The sequence below is a fragment of the Maylandia zebra genome, linkage group LG1, assembly GCF_041146795.1.
Source record: "Maylandia zebra isolate NMK-2024a linkage group LG1, Mzebra_GT3a, whole genome shotgun sequence".
NCBI classification, from domain to species: Eukaryota; Metazoa; Chordata; class Actinopteri; order Cichliformes; family Cichlidae; genus Maylandia; species Maylandia zebra.
The window spans coordinates 1385561-1404346 of NC_135167.1; the positions used below are offsets into that span (position 1 = coordinate 1385561).

At 48.3% G+C, this 18786-nt stretch overlaps 1 protein-coding gene across 1 annotated transcript in view; it reads left to right on the forward strand.

Annotated features, from left to right (window-relative positions):
- LOC101484736 (CD81 antigen) overlaps positions 1–18786 on the forward strand; it is a 30210-nt gene that overhangs the window by 3301 nt on the left and 8123 nt on the right. Inside the window, exons 2-3 of the mRNA XM_004565688.5 lie at positions 6983–7097; positions 18683–18780. Coding sequence (XP_004565745.1) covers positions 6983–7097; positions 18683–18780 — 213 coding nt within the window. The remainder of the gene's footprint in view (positions 1–6982; positions 7098–18682; positions 18781–18786) is intronic.

Here is an 18786-nt window from a genome sequence, read left to right on the forward strand (position 1 = left end):
CTCTGCTCGCGTGCTCGCGGCTCGTTTAGCGGGAGGTTGCATTTTTAGGTCTCCACGTGGGAAACGGCCAAATGCTGCCCAGAAATATCAGAGAGTAGCTCACCAACGAGTACCACACACGCGTGAGCGCCGCGACGTGCGCTACAGTCCACGGGGAGCGAGGAGGCGTGCAGCAGATGGTCAGAGCGCCGCGTTTAAGGACACACACACGTTACCAAACCTTCTTACTTTCACCGTGTGCCGCAGCTGCTCGTACAAAGTGTGTGCGCAGCACTGAGGCATACCACTCCATCGTAGCGGCGCACCCTGAACTTTGACCTTCTGAGGAAAAGTGTAGCCGGAGCAGAGGAATGTGGGACCGACTGATAGGAAAATACGAGCGCGTGAAGCTGGACTGAAGAGACAGCCCGGCGGGCGTTTCTGGACTCGGCCTTAGCGTTCTGTTTGCCGCCATGTTTTCAGGCGCCAGAAGCGACCTCGTTTGGATGACAGGGCGGCGTGCTGAGTTAGCACAGATACCTGCTCATTAGCGCTGAGCAACTTCCAAATGAAGCGCTTGATCTTCCCTCAGGTTCTCGGACACTCTGTTAGTGCAGCTGACCTCGCAGCAGCTGGAAGTGAGCAGGACGCCATTTTGGTTAAAAAAGCGAGAGAAATCAAAGACGTCTGAGTTTGTGTGTGCAGTGCTCAGGCAGCCGGGTCACGGTAGCACGAAGAGCGTGGGAAAGAAGCCAACTGGGCTTTGAGTTTGAAGGTGTTTGAGCTCGTAAGATGTCCCAGTTTCACTTTTCTCCCTTTTGACTAAACGTAGTCTTTAAAAGTAAAGATTGTTTCTCCATTAATCGAACTTTAAACGGTTCTTCAGGGTTAAACAGTTAAACTCTGGGTTTAATCGTGACTCCTTTTTTAATCCTCAGTTACTGGTTTTAAGGCGGGGACGAACAAACGTGTGAAATAAACCGACCGGAGAACATCTGGATCATCGCTGAAACGAAATGAAAACAATAAAAACAGTCAAACCAAAGTAACGCCGTGACTTGCTGCGTCAAACAGGATGTGGGGGTGGGGGTGGTTTGGAAAGGAGCCGCATATCCCGACCCCCACCCTTCCTCCAACCCACCCCCAGCATGCCCGACATTCTGCCTCGCGCTTGTGCGGCGGGCAGAAATAGACAGCGGTGGGAGGGAAACTCGAGCTGAAGTGCGAGGACTTGGGCGGAGCAGCCGTGTTTTCTCTGCCTGTGAACTACGAGCTGAGCAGCAGCTATGATGGATGCAGATTCCAGTTATCCTGAAGTGGCGGCGTGGTACAAAACGCACGTGGATGCTTTTAGTGACAAGACTTCTTCTTCTTGTCCCACTGACCCGTCCTCTTCCGGCTCCCCGTCAGGTCCCGGCATTCCCCTGAAATAGGAGAGCACCCAGCATGACGCCACAGACCACACCCGGCTTCTTAAATATCCCGATACCTGCCGCGCTTCCTTTGTGTCTGGTGATGGGTCACAGCAGTCTGGCACATCTGCTCACATCTGCTTTTACACAGTGTAATAAACTGGAACCGTGTGGCTGGAGCTGGTGTGGGAGTCTGTTGCCATCACACATGTGCATGATGATGATGATGATGACGAAGGTTTCATTAAATGTTAATGACATGAAATGAAAACAAAGCTTTTATAAAGTGTTATAGGTTCATAAAATCTAAAGCCAGGTCATTTTAGTCCATTGGTAGCTGGTTGCTAGGTAACATGGCATCATGTCTGATATAGATCAGATCTTCAGAGGTCTAAGGTGTACCTGTGTGCCAGGTGTGCTTGGTTGACTGAACCGAGGTTTGGGGGCATTATCATAAAGCTGCGTCAACACAGGAAGTGACCAGAGAAAGTCGATGATGTCAGACAACTGCGGGTGAAAAAAAATGGAAGCAAAGTGGGCGGGTCCTAAGATTAACTTCCCACTACTTCGAGGTGAATGAGCCCCGCCCCTCCCTGAGCCTGGTTCTGCTGCAGGTTTCTTCCCACTGTCACCAAGCTGTCGCTCAAACGGGATGTCTGCCCGCCGGGTTTCTCAAACTGGAGTCGTCTTCACCGACGAGCTCGAGTCCCAGCTGATTTCCTGTGAGACGAAACCGTCGTCATTAACGCCTTTAATTGTTTTTGGACAACAAAGAGCATCAGGATCCTCCGGCAGCAGCTGTGAGTCACTCTGGGTTTGATCAAACTGTGATGGGATTAGTCAAACACAGGCGAGCCATTTCGTAATCCCAGCAGGCCAACTGGCCAGAGCACCCAACCAGTAACGGTTCACCAGTCGCTGCCTTTTATTGTCCTTCAGCGCTGATGGCGTTTGACATTTAAGAAAAGCTACGAATCCGTTTGTGCACAAGTTTAAGGAAACGAATAAAGAACCAAACAAATGTTGATAAGTGCTGTCCATAAAGACCTCGCCACAGTGGGTCTTCCCACAGTGGGATGGAGGCGTGTAGACCACTCAGCTTGTTCACTGATACTGGAACAGCCCGGAGCAGTCGGTGTTCATGTCTGACCACCAGCTACAGGTGGGTGGAGTCTGGGTGGTGTAACTCGGCGCTGGAGTAAGCGAGCTGCACATCATCGTGCGCCTGCAAACCTGAGCCTTTCTAGCCTGTCAGGAGTCTCCCAGCACATTTCACCACATGTGATTCCTGCAGTGCATATTTGGGTGTTGTTGAATTATGCAGCTAAAATAATGAAGATTTTATTCTTTGCAACAACGTGGAGCAAGTATGCAAGAGGAGAAGCCGTGATCGTGGCTCTGCAGCTGCTGTGAAGGCCTGTTTGTGTAAACGAGCGAGAGTTCCAGCGAGAGCACTTTAACCCACAGACCGGTCACCAGTGATAACATCAACGATATCGCCTCATAAATACAAATTAAAATGTAAATGAATAACCGTCGGTCATTTCCATATTCCTCCAGGTCAGCCTGGAGGAGCTGCTGCAGGTAAGAGCTCAGAGTCGGCTGTGTTTGTGATCATGTAGGTGTCGCCTCCGAGTCCAGCTCCAGGCTTCATTTATGTAACGCATCTGGTTCAGCTCCAGTGATACTGACACAGCCTGCATCACTTAGTGATATTACTGTAGTTACCTGCAATGTAAAGCACCTTAACGTGACTGTTGTCGTGCTTTGATGCTGTATAAATAAAGTTAAGCTGAATGTAGAGTCAGACACGCTCCCCGCGTTCAACGGTAACCTGCAGACCGATGAAGTCTGGCTGATCTGCTCACAGAGTCCAAATCTGCTCGTTTCAGAGCTTCAAACAGGAAGAATCTGTTTAAGCAAACTTTGATCTTTGGAAGGAAGTCCGACTGGATCATTTATTTATTATGAAGTACGGTTGAGTCAGTGCTCCGCAGCTAACATTTTATCTGTCCCACGAAGTGTTTTCCCTGGCAGAGCTCCTGCAGTGTCTGCACAATGGGACCAACAGGAAGTGGAATGTCTCAGCAGGACTGGCTGAAATTACATATTTTATAAAAGCCTCCAATCTGCTATTAGAATAATGTTTTTTTTCTCTAAACAATTGTGTAGAGAGGAGAAGGCGGCTCTGCTCTGCTCAGTGAAAGTGAGGCCTGAGCTCGTTTTTGAAACAGGAAAGAGTTTCTTCTGCTGATGAGACTCGGACTCCAAAAAGCAAACGACTTACTGAGCTGTGACGTTTGCATTCTCTTTGATTTTAGTGCTCGGTGAGCATCGAGCTGCAAACCTCTACCTTCAACCTGTCCTGAAATGATCCCATAATCATGGTTCACGTGCTCACCAGCACCTGGTCGAGCTGGTTCCAACCCTGTTGTTTTGTTGTTTGAGGTCAACTAACGGGAAATGTTGAGCATTAGGTGAATTTTGTCTGTTTATGAAATATGTGTAGAAGATGAGGGTTCATCGTATACGTGTCCAAAGGAAGTTCTCCAGTTAATGAGGAATGAAATGAATGTGATCCAAATATCGGCCACAGCTCATCATCCCAGCAAAGCAAGACAGGAATAAAAAAAGGAGCTTGAGGGGCTCAAAGAGTTGGGTGTTCGTCCTGTAATCGGAAGGTTGCTGGTTCAATCCCCGGCTCGGACAGTCTCAGTCGTTGTGTCCTCGGGCAACACACTTCCCTACCGCCTACTGGTGTTGGCCAGAGGGGCCGATGGCGCGATATGGCAGCCTCGCCTCTGTCAGTCTGCCCCAGGGCAGCTGTGGCTACAACTGTAGCTGCCTCCACCTGTGTGTGAATGTGAGAGTGGAATTGTAAAGCGCTTTGAGGGCCCTGAAAAGCGCTATATAAATGCAATCCATTGTTGTTGTTGTTAATAATAATAAATATAAGACGAGTGCAGGTGTGGTCATGATTTTCTGTCTGTCCAGTAAGTGATGAAGGCAGAATTGATTAATAGACCACATCCATCCACCACAGCTGCAGTCGGAGGATGAGCTCTGCGTCAGCTGGTGGAGGAATCCTCACAGCGTTGATTCAAACGGCTACAATGAGGAAATCAATCAGCGACCAATACGGACGCATCCCGGCCGCAGACGCGTCGCTTCTCAGTAACGTGTCGGGGATTACGCCGCTTCCCTCCGTTCACGTCCCTGTCGACCTGAAAGTGACGAAGCTTGGTGCAGTCACAGTGGGAGGGTGTCCACGTCTCACCGCCACGCTCCGTGAAACACGTCCACTCGGTGTGCTCCCTTTGAGCCGCATCCAGCTCGTTGAGACTCCACATTATGGTGCATTTAGCTCACGTTCCGCATGACGATCGCTGGAACTGCCCGTCGCCTCGCCAAGAGTATAAAGCTGCGTTCGTACTTTTAAATGACAAAGGTAGTAAACACCTTAAAAGGTTACTTGGCAACAAGAGGCGGGACTGTTGGTCAAACTAACTAACGACTGCAGGAGTCAGAATTTAAGAAAGACGTCCTGAGCAGTCAGAGTCCTCTGTGCTCTCCCGGCTCTGCTCGGTGATAAATGATCAATGAAAATCTGCTGCGCTTCAAAAGGGGCGGGACTTATGACACAATCCGTGTTTACCTGGACGCATGGACTCAAAGCCTGACTGGAATAAAAATGCTTTGTGTAAACGTGCCAAGAATCTGTTCCTCCAATCAGGAGTTAGATCATCAGTTTGACAGGTGTGCGTTATGTCAGCCTCACGGGGACGCGTGGCGATCTAGTCTGAAGACGTGAACATGGCTGCTGAAGGGTTTCCCTGATCCAGCTTTAAATGTGTGGAGGCGAGCCCGCCTACGCGTGGCGTGGTGCCCGCCGGGCTCTGTTGGTTTATTCTGGGCGAGGCTTGAATTGCGCTTTTCTTCGACCCTGTCAGAGGCCGCGTCGTGAGCAGAGCAGGACTTTCTGGATCCTGTTCAGTCTGGAACCTGAAGCCTGCTCCTGTTCTCGGTTTATCTTTACCTGATCTCTGTCTGGTGTCTCTGGCGGACATGTTTTTGTTTTCTCTCTCACTTCCTGGATAAGTGATGGGGTCAGACGTGCAGAAGTGATGGTTTTTGTAACCTAGCAACAAGCACTTGTGACACTGCGATGAGGATGCGGTGGGCGCGTCCAGCGACTCTCATCAATATGCGTAACTTTTTCCACATTCGGAGCGTCTGCTGTCTTTGCAAACGTCACACCGACAGTTTCCACGAAACAGTAAATGAGTCGAACAGCTGCTCGACATCTAAAAACGGCTGTAAGATGTGAACGTTCTGCACATTTTCACTCCCGTGTTGTGAAAGATGAGGACACATCACCATCAGAAAAGGAACAGCAGCGGAAAAATGAAGTTACGAATCCGACCGCCGTCTCCCATCTGATTTTAAACAAACTTCAGTCAGGTTTCTGACGCTGAAACAAATAAACGCTCCGTAACGAGGGCGTGCTCGTACCCTCAGACCACCCTCGCTCACTTCTGTTGCTGACCCGTTATGTAAACCGGTCTTGTTGGTGGGGTTGCTGCTGTCAGGGGTAAAGAGTTAAGTGCTTCTTAGGAAACAGCTCAGAGACCGTTTAGCCTCCCTGAGTCATGCTCCAAGTGCGTGTGTCGTGGTGTTGATCTGGTTGCTAGGCAGCAGCATGCTGTAGAGCTGGAATGGACCTCGATAATGGAGGAGGAGGAGGAGGAGGAAGATGGGGGTTGTTTTGGTTTCAGTGAAGCTTGAGTTTAAAATGGAGATGATGAGCGTCATTTTTCAGCTTCACAGCTTCAGCAGATTGGTCTTATTGTCCTCGTGTAGATCACAGCTGCGTTTATAGAAATCAGGACTTGATCTTTTTGGATGAATTTGGAGATTACATCAGTCCAACATACTGTCATGGATACAGGAAGGAAACCAGTCATTGAACTTTCCTCCTCACTCTGACTTTACTCTGACGGCGCTTCTTCCTGCAGTCGTCTTCGTCTGTGTGTGTGTTTAATTTGAAATGGAAACGTGTGTTTTGCCTCTGAGGCAGCAGCACACGCTGCAGCGGCTGCTGCTGCCGGCTTGTTGTTATCAGGCCCTCACAGAGATTTCCTCTGACTGGGGGAACATGTCGCTTCAGATCGGTTGCAGATGTGTGGACTTGTTTCTCAGACCGATGGTGGAGTGTACACCAGAAGGTGATGGGCTGAATGAAGATGCGTTCAACTTTTCTCTGTTTTTGATGGTTCAGTTTCTCTGAGGAGCCTCATTTGAGCCTCATATCTACAGTCTGTGTTTTACCTGCAACAGGTGGGGGTAAGTCACGCCCCCTAAGTAGACTACTGTGGATTTTACACCCCTGAAAGAATTAGTTAGAGTATAAGTGGATGCTGTGTTGAGAACTTTCAGTGCTTCACCTGCAGTCAGACAGGAAGTGAAGCCATTACTTTACTTGTTGCTCTTCCACCCTGATTTGTGCAGCTGTGTGAGTTTGGTGTTTCAGTGTGGATGCATACAAACAGCTTTCATGTGGATGACTACATGTGCCGTGTTCTGCGTTGCAGCTTACTGGAGGTGTAATCCTGGGAGTGGCCCTGTGGTTGAGACACGACCCCAAGATCTCCACCCTGCTGGGTCTCGAATATGATGGAAACCACGCCCCCAGCACCTTCTACATCAGTACGTACTCATCTGTGTCTGCTTCATGTCACGTGTGTGCTCACCACGTTATGCTCCTGTCTGTTTATGAATCTTTTATTTGTCCAGGTAAAATCTCACTGCCCTGGTTCATGGCAGCAAAGGTCAAAACAGTTAAAAACAAATCAGCGGACTTTCCTGCCGTCGTTCATTGTTAGATATTCTCAGCCCGCAGCTATGAAAGCAGAAGGATTCATTTAGTGCTACAATCATAGGATGTATGTGAAACATTAGCTCGGTGCAGGTGTGATTCGCACCGATCTGAACCAGGATGCACCTGGTTGTGTAGCATGCAGCTAGACATTGGAGCTGAAAAACATCCCGTGTGAACTACAGATGCTAGCTAGCAACGAGCCTTGAGATGAAGGATAATTCTCCGTATTCTTCCTCCTGTATTTACTTTTGCTGCTCCCACCCCAGACACATGGTAACTGGACCGATTCTTATAAAGCGCTTTTCTACTCTCAAAGTGCTCTATAAAACACCCAGTCACACCAGCACTGACTCTAAACTGAGTGCTGTCTAACCACATTCACACTCCGCTGGACGCATCAGAGAGCAACTTGGGGTCGATACTTGGCATGCAGACTGGAAGAGCCAGGGATCGAACCCCCGATCAGTAGGTGACCAGCTACCTCCTGAGCTACATCCACCTCCTCCACACATCTGGCCGGTGAGCAGACTGAACATGGTCACATGGTTTGTAGCGACGCATTTTTGGTTCGCTTGGAGTTCACGGGACTCGAGCCAGAGTGAACCAACTACAGGTGTGAAAATGTCCTCGGTGTTTAGCAGCTCAGTAACTTCCAGTCAAAATTGTCCTGTTCGTGCAGTGACCTCACAGCAGCCATATTATTGGTCACATGATGTCATTGAAAAGGCTCCAACAGCACAAACACGGTCCAGGTGAAGCTAGCAAACCGCTAGCAGCTTCAGCCACCTATCTGTCAAAGAGGCCACGCCCCTAATAATGCAAACTTTAATACAATTTAAACAGGTGAGTTATAGAAGTCATGAGGAAGGAAATGATCCACAGAGACCAAACAGTTTGTTTCAGGCTGTAAACATGTTTATGGGGACTGACTCGCTGCTGCCCCTGCTGGTTAGGACTGTCCTCTGTGAGCACCTGCTCACCTGGTCAGTTTTGTGCCAGTTTTATTGAGCTCATGATTAAATATATTAGTGAGTGAAGCCTTCATGTCCCTAACACTTAGTGCCTAATAAATAGGTATAAACTATCAAAGTTTAACGTTGTTATTTTAACATTAATAATGAATCAATCGTGCATCTGCCTCACAGACTGAAGTAGTTCCACTTATCAGGGCATAAATAGTTTATGTGGATCTATCAGAGAAACACATCAGCTCGCTGCGATGAAGGCTCACCGTTGTCCTCCTCGCTCTTATTAAAGCTGAGATGAAATCAGAATCAGAATCAGAATACTTTATTGATCCCTGGGGGAAATTATTTTTTGTTACAGTGCTCCATTTTAAACCAACATTAAGACAAGACAGACAATACGCTAACTAAGAATAGTACAATATATACATATATATACATACATACATACATAAGTCACTTATAAATAAATAGTTGGAAAAGAAACATGTGTAGTTGTAGCAGCAAACAGTGTGTTAAGTGGATGCGTTGTACAGGGAGATGGCCACAGGCAGGAATGATTTCCTGTGTCGTTCAGTGGTGCATTATGGGTAATCTCAGTCTCTCACTGAACGAGCTCCTGTGACTGACCAACATGTCATGGAGTGGGTGGGAGGTGTTATCCAACATTGTCTTTATCTTGGACAGCATCCGCCTCTCCGACACCACCTTGAGGGAGTCCAGCTCCATCCCCACAACATTGCTGGCCTTACGGATCAGTTTATTAAGTCTGTTGGCATCTGCGACCCTCAGCCTGCTCCCCCAGCATGCAACAGCATAGAGGATCGCACTGGCCACCACAGACTCATAGAAAATCCTCAGCATTTTCTGGCAGATGTTGAAGGACCTCAGTCACCTCAAAAAATAGAGACGACTCTGGCCCTTCCTGTAAAGTGCTGTGGTGTTTTTAGCCCAGTCCAGTTTATTGTCAATGTGAACTCCAAGGTATTTATAGTCCTCCACAATGTCAACACTGACCCCCTGGATTGAAACAGGGGTCAAGTGTTTCCTGGTCTTCCTGAAGTCCACGATCAGTTCCTTGGTCTTTGCCACGTTGAGCTGCAGATGATTCTGCTCACACCACGTGACAAAGGAGTCGACCACAGCCCGGTACTCTGTCTCATCATCCCTGCTGATGCATCCAACCACCGCAGAGTCATCAGAAAACTTCTGAAGATGGCAGGTCTCTGTGCAGTGGCTGAAGTCTGTGGTGTAGAGGGTGAAGAGGAAGGGGGAGAGGACAGTCCCCTGTGGTGCCCCTGTGTTGCTAATCACCTTGTCAGACACACACTGTGGGAGACGTACATATTGTGGTCTTCCTGTCAGGTAATCAACAATCCAGGACACCAGAGAAGCATCCACCTGCATCGCTGCTAACTTATCACCCAGGAGGGTCGGCCTGATGGTGTTGAAAGCACTGGAAAAGTCAAAAAACATGACCCTCACAGTGCTCGCCGGCTGGTCCAGATGGGTGTAGACACGATTGAGCAGGTAGATGATGGCGTCCTCTGTTCCGAGACGAGGCTGATAAGCGAACTGAAGGGGATCCAGATGTGGTCTTACTATGGGTCGCAGCTGGTCCAGGATGAGCCTTTCCAGGGTCTTCATGATGTGGGAGGTCAGTGCCACGGGCCTGTAATCCTGGGGGCCACTGGGACGTGGCGTCTTTGGTACAGGGACGAGGCATGATGTCTTCCACATCACCGGGACCCTCTGCAGACTCAGACTCAGCATAAACAGTTTATGAAAGACTCCACACAGCTGGGGGGCACAGGTCTTGAGGACAAGGGGACTCACTCCGTCTGGTCCAGCAGACTTGCCTGAGTGAAGTCTCCTCATTTGCATCTCAACCTGGTATTGAGTGAAGGTGATGGGTGGGGGAGGGGTGTCAGGAATCTCACAGGAGGCAACATGTGAAGTCGAATGGGTTTAAAACTTTGGACCAAAGCCGTGCAACAGATGTTCTGAAGAACGTCCAGATGAGGTTGTAGCGTGGTAGGAGGGGCCTGGGTTTTGAACGCCGGTGGGGTCCCGCTGTGTGGAGTTCTCCATGTGCTTCCAAAGATTCCTGGATCAACTCCTGTGGTTCTTTCTTGGACCAAGAACCAACAAAGGAACCTGACCAGAACTTTAAATCCTCCCGACACACGACTAAAACATCCTCGTCCTCCAAATGTTCGGCTTCTTTAATTGCAGTCGTGGATTTTTGCAGCTCAGTTTTCTCTGACTGAAATCATGAATCTGGACCGCATGGCTTCCAAGCCTTCTCACATGTTTCTGAGGCTGCTGCTGTGAGTTTAAGTCACCGGAAATAAAAACACTGAGCTCTGAACTCTGAGTGGCCACCACGCCTTGTAGATGAGAGAGAGGCTGCTGCAGAGCAGCAATGGCAAAGGCTCGACGCGCTGCAGCGCGGCGATGACGGTATCGTGTCGAGCGTCAGCTGGGAACGGGCTCAGGAAACGCTGGACAGTTGGAGGATGGAAAAAGTTGATATGATGAATGTTATTTCCTGCTGAGTCGCACAGATTCAGGGTTTGACGTGCCTGATCTGTGAAGCCAGAGCATGTCGATCCCGCCTGCAGCTGCTGCAGTAATGGAGGGGGGAGGGGTTCTTGGCCCACTGCAGGCCTCTTTGTACCAATCAATCATGGTTTGAATACCACAGGGAGAGGCAGAGTGTTGCTGCTCACCATGATGTGCATCACTTTATGGACACGGCTTTCCGTTCTCTAATGGCTGCAGGAAAATGCTCACGCAGCGAAAGCCAGACTGGTTTTTGAACATCCCAGTGAGTCCAGTGCAGAGAGGCGGGCCCATTCGTGCTGTGCAGTTCTGTCACAAACACACAGTATGGAAGCTACTCCTGTTGGTGGAGCATTCAGAGCCCACTTTTTAAGCTGCTTCAGCTTCCCTGCAGTTGCTGCTGTTTCCTCTGCAAGCTGCTTTGCAACCCAACAGCTCCTCCTTTTCATTGTAACTTAGTCAGTGTGGTCATCCAGAGGAGGAGGCCAGGTGTGTGCTGGCGCAGGTATCATGGCAGGTCCTGGGGCCGTGCTGCCGTCTGACAGAACCATCAGAGGACGACACGAATAGGTTTTGTAACGGCGCCATGTTGCAACTCGGGTGGAACGTGGGATTCGTAGCATGAATGCGGTTGTCATGTGACACAGTCAGGTGGAAGTGAAGCTGAACGCTCTCAACTTCTCGTGGTATTCATGACTTGTAGGTCAGAGGCTGTTTTGAGAGCTCAGCCCGCCGCGCCCAAACCAACAGCTACTTGTGATCAGCGCTGATGGAGCGCACACAGGCCGTCACGTGATCCCGTTTAAAAACGGCTGTGACGAGATCCGAGTCGTTCCCCCGTCTGTGAGTCATCTGCAGGGAGTAGAGAGATGAAAGCTGGCATTACAGGAAAAGCAGAACTGGTGTGATTTAGCAAAGTAAAAGTGAGGAAGCGTCTCGCAGGGAAAATAAAGGCGTGGCTGTTTGGACGGCGCCGTCGGGCTGCGGTTGTTAAAGGGGAAAAGCTTCGCTCATTAGAGAGGATCCACTCAGGGACTTTCTCTGCAGCGGCCTCGATGATTGCACCCTCGCATTACATAAAGCCTCCCTCTCATTCCCGAGGAGGGGAGGAAAAAACACTGTCGGGATAGGAAAAAATTCCTCACTCGCTCCTGCTCCTCCTCCTCAGTGACCCCACCCCTCCTCCCCCGTCCTCTGCGAGAGTTTCTTCTCCTTTGCTTGCTCCTGCTTTCCGTCCCCATCTGGTTGTGTTTAGCGTTCAACTCAACTTATTTTTCCGCGGCTCGATCGCCATCTTTCCCCTACATCTGTTTCTCTCCTTTCTCCCGGCGCTCACAGACACGGTGACCCTCCTCTCGCCTTTCTACACGATTAAACACATGCACACACTTTAAACTGTGTTCTGAAGCAGCGGCAGACGCCTGAATAGTCGCCTTGAAATCTGCTCATGATTCTAAAAATGAGTTTCTCTTGAATTCTGGAGAAACGAATGTTGCTCAAACCCGATTTCTCACTTCCTCCACTGCTGTACTGCAGATTTCTCAGTGATGAGGAGTCAGGGGTTTGGTTTCCTGCAGGTTTGGTAATCTTTTGTTGCACAGTTAGTAAGAATTTTATCTGACCGTACAAATGCCTTTTTTAAAAATCAGGCTTACTGGAAAGAATAAAGAAGTGTAACCTGATGAGTCAGACGTAGATTCATTTTGTAAACCTTGCACTGGATCGTCCCCAACAGCTCTTCTGTCTTTGTCACGAAGTGGAACGTTGAGAATTTTATTTTGAAATGACTTCCTGTCATGTACTTCCTGTTCCAGTGGTAGATGTTCCAATTAGACATAAAGTTTCTGATAGTGTTTTTTCTACTCTTGGATCTGAATGATGTCACAGAAACGGGATAGAAGCCACACCCTTTTTTCTTTGTGAGTTGTAGCCAATTAAAAGAAAGTTGTCTCAAAGAGGGAGGAGCTAAAATGGCGTGTTGTGGAGGATGAGCTGAGGCCCAGTGTCAGAGGATTATTTTGAATATTTCAAACTGTTAATCATGCAAAGCTGCTCTGTAAGAGTCCAAGAGTAAGAGCGTGGATCAGAATAATTCCTCTTTGCATAAGTCGTCTTTGAGAGCTCAGCTGCTGCTGATGGAAAGTTAGCATGGCGCTCGCTCGGAGCTCTGGAGCGAGGCGTTAATGGCGCTGTGACGCACATGTAGAAGAACGGTATGAATATGCTTCAGTTCAAGAGTAAGCTACTTACCTACTCTTAGTTCATCTGCGAGGCCCGTGTATGATGTAATAATCATTATAATGACAGTGTGAGTGAATGCTGTTAGCGGCAGAGGCTCGTGGCGAACGTTCGGTCAGGGACGGCTGAAGTTTTGGTCTGAACTTCTCTCTCACGGACTCCATCGTGAGCTTTGAAGCTCTCGCAGATCTTCACACCTTGATTGTCATTCAGCACAAACGTCCTCGGTCTCTGCGACTCTTACAAGACACTGATGTGGAAGATGAAAGCCCTCTGTGAGTACTGCAGTCTCACAGAAACCAGGCGTGTACGCGATAAAAGACCTGTCGACAGGTGACTCTGACGTACTCTGATTACATCCTGTGGAAACAGATGCCTGATGACAGTCGCGCAGATAGATCGTTTGTTTATATCGAAAGTTTTAAATTATGACTCGGAACCAAATATTCTCCTTTATCTTAAACATAACATTTCATATTTGCAATAAACTTTATGAATTTAAAAATGCTGAATGTGTAGGGCGGGGCCTAGTTGAGCTGTACCCAGGTAAATGTGGAGAGCATTTCCTGAAATGCACCTTTTTCACAGTAAAAGCCTCCAAACCCTCTTTTTTTTAAATCTCCAGTAAATGTCTGAGGACACTGGGGCTTCAGGAAGTTCTCGTGCTCTCAGATCACTTGACTCCACTCAGTTTCCTGTTCAGCAGCAAGTCACTCACACAGCGACCCCTCCAGCACCCAGAGGAGTAAACTGAGCCCCCTGGTTTCACGTTGACTCCCACAAGAGTTGAAATGACACCGACGTGTCAGGAAGTCCCAAAGAGTCCCGGCCCTTGGCCACATTCACGGGAGGGACCAAAATGGAGCAGTGGTAAATATTCCACTACGTGGGGAATTCGTTTACTGAAAACCTCCCCTGACAACAGCCTGCGTCACATCCACTAACTTTGCTCTGTAGTTTTATTTTTAGTGCCTTTCTGGGTTCGTGCTCAAAGGTACAAAAATGGTGCATCATGAACTGGGAATAAAGAAATGAAACCACCACCGGGCTAGTCATGTGACTGCGTCACTGTGGCTAGTTCTTATTAGAGAGCATCCAACCTTTGCAGGTGGATCTGCAGGAGACTCGTCGCTCTGATGCAGAAACCTCCAGATTAAACGTTCCCGGGAACGCACATCCAAAGACGTGCAGATTTATTTATGGAAACTCGCTGATGCCCACGCATCACGTCATCGCTGTTTAAAAAGGATTTTAAAAACGTTTGTCATTTCTGTTCTTGGGAATACAGAAGTTTTCTTAAATGACACGAAATCAAATATGTTTGTTCTACTTCCTTTTCCAACCAAAGAAACCACATCTGCTTATCGCAGCTGTTTGTGTAATTTTGGTTTCACTGAGTGAGTGAAGGCGCTGCCTGCAGCTGGTTAATGCAGTCACAGATTTTAAAATGCCGTCGACTGTCATAGACTCTTGAAGACTGGCTTCAGTAACCCTTGACGCTCTCCTGAGGCTGCTTATAGACCAGAACGACTGGCTGTGCTTCAGAAGTGAGCGAGGGTGCTCTCTGCAGATACCCCGAGAAAAACGCACAAATTGCTCTAATGGTCGCCAAAGCACGACTTTATTGATGCATGCTGAGGATTCACAATTTGTCATTGAGGTCGTCTTTATGGGGGAAAGGGTTCAGGCAGGAAGTGTGGGCACCGCCATGTCTGCGTTTCTAGCATCAACCTTGAAGTTCCACCTTAAAGGTCTTTATCGCTTGTTCCATTGTGGATTCAGGGTTTCCTCCCGAGGCTGGACCACTGTATTAACAATAGCTGTAATAAAAGAAAAAAGTAACAGGAAGCAGCAGAAGGGAAGGTTTCCACCGTACGATGAACAATCCCCAGATGACTTCACACATGGGTAAAATATTTGGAGGTTGGGTTATAAAGGCTTGATCGTCAGAGGGAAATTCCGAGGTTATTTTCAGCAGCGAGCAGAGAAACAAACGGACGACGGCGGAAGCAGCGACTCTGTGCTCATCAGAAAAGACAAATGATAATAAATCTAAGGCTAACCCACAGAGAGCCGGGTGGAGGCAGATCTCCACCCACCACCACCAAGTCCTGCTCACAGGGGAGAAGCCGGTCGTGCCGCTGTAATCAGACTGAGGCAGAGGCAAAGAGCAGAGCTTACAGGCTCTACTGACAGACAGTGACTGTAAGGGTGACGTCTGTGGACTCACAAAGGTACCGTCTGTTTTCTGGACGGTTGAATCAAAGTTGTTGGAGCAGACGAAGTAAAGGTTTCCAGGAGAAGTCTGTGGGGGGACTTCAGACTAGGAGAGGAACCCATCAGTCTGAAAGTGGAACCACGGTTACATTTTTAACTGGATGAAGGAACGAAACAAATGTAAAGGAACCAAAGTCCTGAAGCTCCAAAAGGCCAACACCCTGAGACAGCGTCCACAGGCTGTTCTGGTTCTGGACCAGGGCTGCCACAGCTGTGTGAAAACCACCCGGGGGATTAATAAAGTTTTATTTAATCTAATAACTTTAATCTCAGCCAAACCGATTTACTCACGAACAAATAAAACCCTAAAAAAAGCCCAACAATAACATTTTTAGGTTGTCTAAGTGACTTATATATCACGTTTAACCTGAGTAGCGAAAGACGGCGGTGATCTGAAAACGATTTGTTGGGAGTTTGCGGTTCTCGGGCACCTTCAGTGACCCTCGAGCTCCCGGTCAGCTGTCGAGCTGGTGGGTAGCAGACGTCTCCGAAAACGTCGAAGCACTTTTGCAAATATGCGGTGTCTTGATAAACCGAGCAGATATTTGATGTTTACACAGCTACTTTCTCGCCTGAAAATATGTCAAAAGCTTATTTTGTGACCCAGAAAGATTAATAAGAGTAATTTTAAAACTAACTAGCTGCTGCCATTGTTGGAAACGGGAATTGGCTGGGCCGCGCTATGAATCCTGGGATATGGAAAGGGTCACGAAGGTTTTACACCAGACCCATCCTTCAAATCTGGGGGAAAGGATTGGGAGGAGTCTTTGAATTTGGACAGTCTTCGTCGTGTCGCTGTGACGTAATCAGCCTACAAATGTGGCCTCCGAAGGATGCGGCTCCTGAATTTGGACACAGCTACGATGCCGGAGGTTGCTTCTTCTTCTTCTTCGGGGTTTAACGGCAGCTGGCATCCTCGTAGATGCAGTGCTGCCATCTTCTGTTTCAGTCCTTTATTACACTCTTACAACCTACTTATTCCTGCGTCTTTCAGGATCTTACAAAGCTTCAAGTGACGCGTCGAGTATTAAATTAGGCGTCGACGATTTTGATAGTCGACGTAACCGTGGCAGCCCTATACTGGACGTGGTTTGGTTATGAAACACGGACCAGAAAACTGATACCATGCAAATTATGCAGGAAACCGGCCCCCACCACAGACTCAAACACTGCAAACCTCTTCAACCACCTGCGCAAGAATCACATGACAGAGTATACAGAGAGTTTATGGATGAGAAGCAAAAAGAGCCGTCGGGTGCTAAAAAATAAACCTCAGACTGCAGCACGCCGTGTAATAAACACTCACTAAGAGAACGGCGGCCGTTTGCATCGGTCAAAACACTCGACTCCAGCTACACGACGCGCAGCTGGAAACACTTCACGCCAGTCGAGCTGCCCGAGATTCACAGAATTTACAGAAAATGCATTATTGTGGGATTTATATCATTATCGGGATGAGAAATGTCTGTCGGGATATGAGCGTTTGGTCATATCACACAGCCCTAGTGTCGGGTTTGGCTTTCACACTCTGACCAGCCGTGAGTCATTCCTGTGGGATTAGAGACAGCGGTCCCTCTTTGGCGGGCTCCACGTCCTTCCGTTGGTCCAGGTTCTGGTTCTGCTCGGCATAGTGGCTCAACAACCACCTCTCCACCTGCTGCAGCTCGCAGAGGTGGTGGAGTCTGTCCAAGATGGCCGAATGACGCCGAGGATAGCGGCGATCTCATTGGCAAGGAAGGAGTGGAGCTGGGAGCGAGGGGCCTGTACAGATGCAGTTTTATGTTTTCTTCAGACAAATAAAAACGAGAAACCACGGATTCTTCCTGCGGACGTTTGTCTGTAACATCTGAGAAGATCTCGGCACAAAGCCGAGGATCTCACATTCCATCAGCTCCTCTTCCTACGGAGCAGCTGAAGGATGGAGCAGAGAGGCTGTAATGGAAGCAAAGCCATAAGAGGATTAAATAAGGAGAGACAGGAAGAGACATTTAAGTAAATGCATGGTTGAGAGCATAATTCTGAATGAGAGAAAGCATTACGCAGAGAGGACGGACTGATGGCCGAGCGCCAGGAGAGCGAGGGATGAAGAGCGGCAAACCGCCAGGAGTTTGACACCGGAGAGCCGTAATGGAAGAGATGGAGGGAGCACTTGGCAAGATATCGATTTATAAATTACCCGCAGTTTTGTGGCTCCGAGCTTAAAAAAAAGAAAGAGGGGGGGGTAGAGCAGCAGTTAGTGGTCCAATAATTCAATAATGTGTGAGCTGACAAGCAGGAAGGAGGCGGGGTGAACCTCCCAAATAAAAGCATCCGAGTTGAGCGTGCGTGTTATTTTAATAAAGAAGGAGACGACTGAAACTAAACTCAAAGGAAATTTTTGAAGCTCAGATAATTATTCAGAAATTTTCTCTTTTTTTACATTTTAGTTCAGAGTTTTGTTTTTTATTATTTATCTTTGATGCCATTAACTGTAAGGTGGGTCTAAATGTGGCGCTCCATCATCTACGTACAGTCTGTGGGTTCCACAGCTGTTGAGAATAAACATTAATGTAGTTCTTTAGGCTTTTATTGTGAAAAGCAGCGTTGTGCGTGTTTATAAAGGCAAGCTGTTGCCGCGGCCGTCATCTTGAACTTTGCTGTCACTGATTTATCGGCCTTTCTTTCTTGCTGTCGCCCGTGATGGCGACACCGCCGTCCCCGCTGCGGCGGTCTCGCTCAGTGTTTGATTACATTTGCCGGGACGACAATTTGGAATCTGTTTGGGTTCGACTTCCTGTTTGTGTCCGAAGCTGCTCCGAGGGTCTGTCGTCTCTTCTTCTTCTTTGTGTTTATTCTGAGCTGAATGGTGTCAAATGTATTTGTTGGCCTTAAAGCATGAAAGTGAGAATCTGCAGGAAATAAGAAGATTTGTGCGTCTCCAGATTTTTCCAGTGAAATTGCTCCTGTGAACTGGGATCATGCTGTTCTTTAGTACGAGCTTTAACATGTTGATTCTAACATGCAGACTTTCTCTGATGCTGTAAAAACTTCACTGATAACAGACACGCTCACAGACTGGAGCTCGTTCACGCTTTTGTTCCCATCGTCCGTCTTTACCAGGAATTCTGTGGAAGCTTTAGGAAAAGTCTGTTTGGTGCCCCGATGATGGATCCGTGTGACATTACAGAGCTGCAGCTTTGTGTTAGAAACCGAGAAAAGTGTGAACATAACAGGAACATGACTCACCACCCTGGCATGAAAACAAAAGTGCGCCATCTGCTGTCCGCCACGCGTCACTACACGTGTTATAAAATGAGATGTTGTGAGTCTGTGGTCCAGGATGACTTCCACCCCTCTCGTAACGACCATCCGTCTGTGCTTCTGTCTAGGTGTCCACATTCTGATCGCGGTCGGCGCGGTGATGATGGTGGTCGGCTTCCTCGGCTGTTACGGCGCCATCCAGGAGTCGCAGTGCCTGCTGGGAACTGTGAGT